The sequence below is a fragment of the Sinocyclocheilus rhinocerous genome, unplaced genomic scaffold (genome assembly GCF_001515625.1).
Source record: "Sinocyclocheilus rhinocerous isolate Xijiao unplaced genomic scaffold, SAMN03320098_v1.1 scaffold3954, whole genome shotgun sequence".
NCBI lineage: Eukaryota > Metazoa > Chordata > Actinopteri > Cypriniformes > Cyprinidae > Sinocyclocheilus > Sinocyclocheilus rhinocerous.
In genome coordinates, this window is record NW_015656694.1 from 51,144 (window position 1) to 53,585 (window position 2,442).

The 2,442-nt window shown below is 37.6% G+C and overlaps 1 protein-coding gene across 1 annotated transcript in view; it reads left to right on the forward strand.

The window, feature by feature from the left end:
* The window catches only part of LOC107720818 (peptidyl-prolyl cis-trans isomerase-like), a 5,387-nt gene extending 4,208 nt beyond the window's left edge, over positions 1-1,179 (forward strand). Inside the window, exons 2-5 of the mRNA XM_016528651.1 lie at positions 252-282; positions 372-460; positions 536-708; positions 866-1,179. Of these exons, the coding sequence (XP_016384137.1) occupies positions 252-282; positions 372-460; positions 536-708; positions 866-998 (426 nt within the window). The 3' untranslated portion in view covers positions 999-1,179. The remainder of the gene's footprint in view (positions 1-251; positions 283-371; positions 461-535; positions 709-865) is intronic.
* Positions 1,180-2,442: the final 1,263 nt, after the last annotated feature.

The following is a 2,442-nucleotide window of genomic DNA, read 5'->3' on the forward strand; positions in this document are numbered from 1 at the left end:
TATATATATATATGTATATATATATATAATAAATATACACAGTACACACAATGTACACAAAAACTTTTATTTTGGATGCGATTAATCGTTTGACGGCACTAATATATATATATATATATAATCTGATCTTAAAATGGCCAATTACTTTACAGTTAATTAACTTAAAATATCTGACAATATAAATCCTTTGACATTCACACATGTTCTAAGCTTAATGTCAATTTCTTGTTTTTCCCCTCCTTTTGAAACAGCTGAGAGCTGATGTTGTACCCAAGACTGCTGGTAAGTATCTTTTTCCACATTAAATGTGTTTCTTATAAATAAATGTAGACACTGTCTTCTCCTGCATTAATGTCTCCATATCTACACAGAGAACTTCCGTGCTTTGTGCACTGGTGAGAAGGGTTTTGGCTACAAGGGCTCTGGCTTTCATCGTGTCATCCCCAAATTCATGTGCCAGGTAAGATCTGAACCCCGTCCTGTCATCGGACGCAATGATTTCAGCTCAAACTGATGTCGTGCTCTCGTGATGTAGGGTGGCGACTTCACCAACCATAATGGAACCGGTGGAAAGTCCATCTACGGCAACAAGTTTGCAGATGAGAACTTCACCCTGAAGCATGGAGGGAAGGGAACCCTGTCCATGGCCAACGCCGGACCGAACACCAACGGCTCCCAGTTCTTCATCTGCACCGCTGATACTACTTGGTAAACGGCTTCTTTGAGATTAATGTTTGCGTACACTCTTAAAAATAAGAACCTTCAACATCTTTGGAACCTTTCCATTGCACTAAAAGTTCTTTAGAATATAAAAATTTCCATTTGATGTTAGTGCTAAAGCTGCTTGTTGTTTCTCCATGAACAGGCTCGATGGCAAACACGTTGTGTTCGGGAAAGTGGTAGAAGGATTGAGCGTAGTGGATGCAATGGAGGCTAAAGGAAGCAGCAGCGGGAAATGCTCTGCCAAGGTCATGATTGCTGATTGTGGCCAAGTTTAATTGTTTCTTACTCCCCTTTCCCATTCCAACCATGCACATTCCTTACTATATAGTTTTTTTTTATTGCCATTCCTAAATAAGATGCTTATTCCATGTGTCATGGTCCTGTTTTATGTATTCTGACGGTCCCCAGGACACAATCTGTTAAACATGGATTAAAGATGGATCAAGATTCCTTTCATTTCATTTCTTGTAACAGATAGCTCAGCTCAATTGTTGTTAAAGAAATCTGAGAGATTTCATTTATCATGTGCTGATATGCTCTTGTAATATAGAAGTCTTCAAAAGGAGCCAATTAAAGTTTGTTTTGGTTCTAAAATGGCAGCGTTCTGCTGCAGTTCTTTCTATTGGCCAGCAGGTGGCGCGCTCTGACACTTTATTAGTGCAGTGGTTCTCAACAATGTTAACTAAAAATGAAACCATAAAACATTTATTTGAAATAACATAACTGGCTAAATATTTTTATTTCAGCTATTGGCAAGGCAAAATTTTTAATTTAGTTTAACTTGACCTACTAAAATAATGAAAACTAGTAGCCTAAACTAAAAAAGTAAATTGAAAAACTATATTTAATAAATATAAACACATTTAGAAAACAAAATTACAAAAATTAAAGTAAAAAAAATCATGGTTTTGCTTTAAGTAAAAGCTGATGTCTAAAATCCAACAATTAAGTGTTAATATGTATCCTATTAATACCATAAACGGTTTTAACTAAGTTGATTCATATTTGATTTGAATTTAGCATTTGTTTTCTGTCCCACTAAGTTTAAATTACTTAAACCCCTTAAAGGGGTCATAGGATGCCCACTTTCCACAAGTTGATATGATTCTTTAGGGTCTTAATGAAAAGTCTGTAACATAGTTTGGTTAAAATTTCTCAATGGTAGTGTAAAAAACACCTTTTTTACCCTGTTAAAAACAGCTCTTTTCAGATCAAGCCGTTTTTGTAGCATTTTCCTTTAAATGTTAATGAGCTCTGCTGACTCCGCCCCTCTCTTCCGAGCTGCTCTCAGAGAGACGGTTTACTTCAGGCGCATTCATCGTGAAACTTGCTAATTAGCACATAATTAGGAAAGACTATTTGCAAAGATTTATTACAAAACATTATACTCACTTCTGTAGATGAGGCTGGATCATGAATGATTCGCGCGAACATAGACGCATTTATGTAGATCGGGGGATTATGACCTTCAGAAGCAAATGTAATCCACTGCGAGTTCAGCGGCTCAGATGTCAGGAGTAAATGACAACTGCTATGTTCATTATTACATCCAACAACACCTCAGTCGCTTGTTAGGAGTCATTCTTGTCTACATCTGCTCCGGCGGTGAAACAATGGCGGACTGATGACAGCTCACTCAGGGCGGAGCTAAGGTAAGACACCAGTCCAGTCTGTGCTGAAACGCTACTGTCAATCAAACTATCGTGGGAGGGGCCTGTC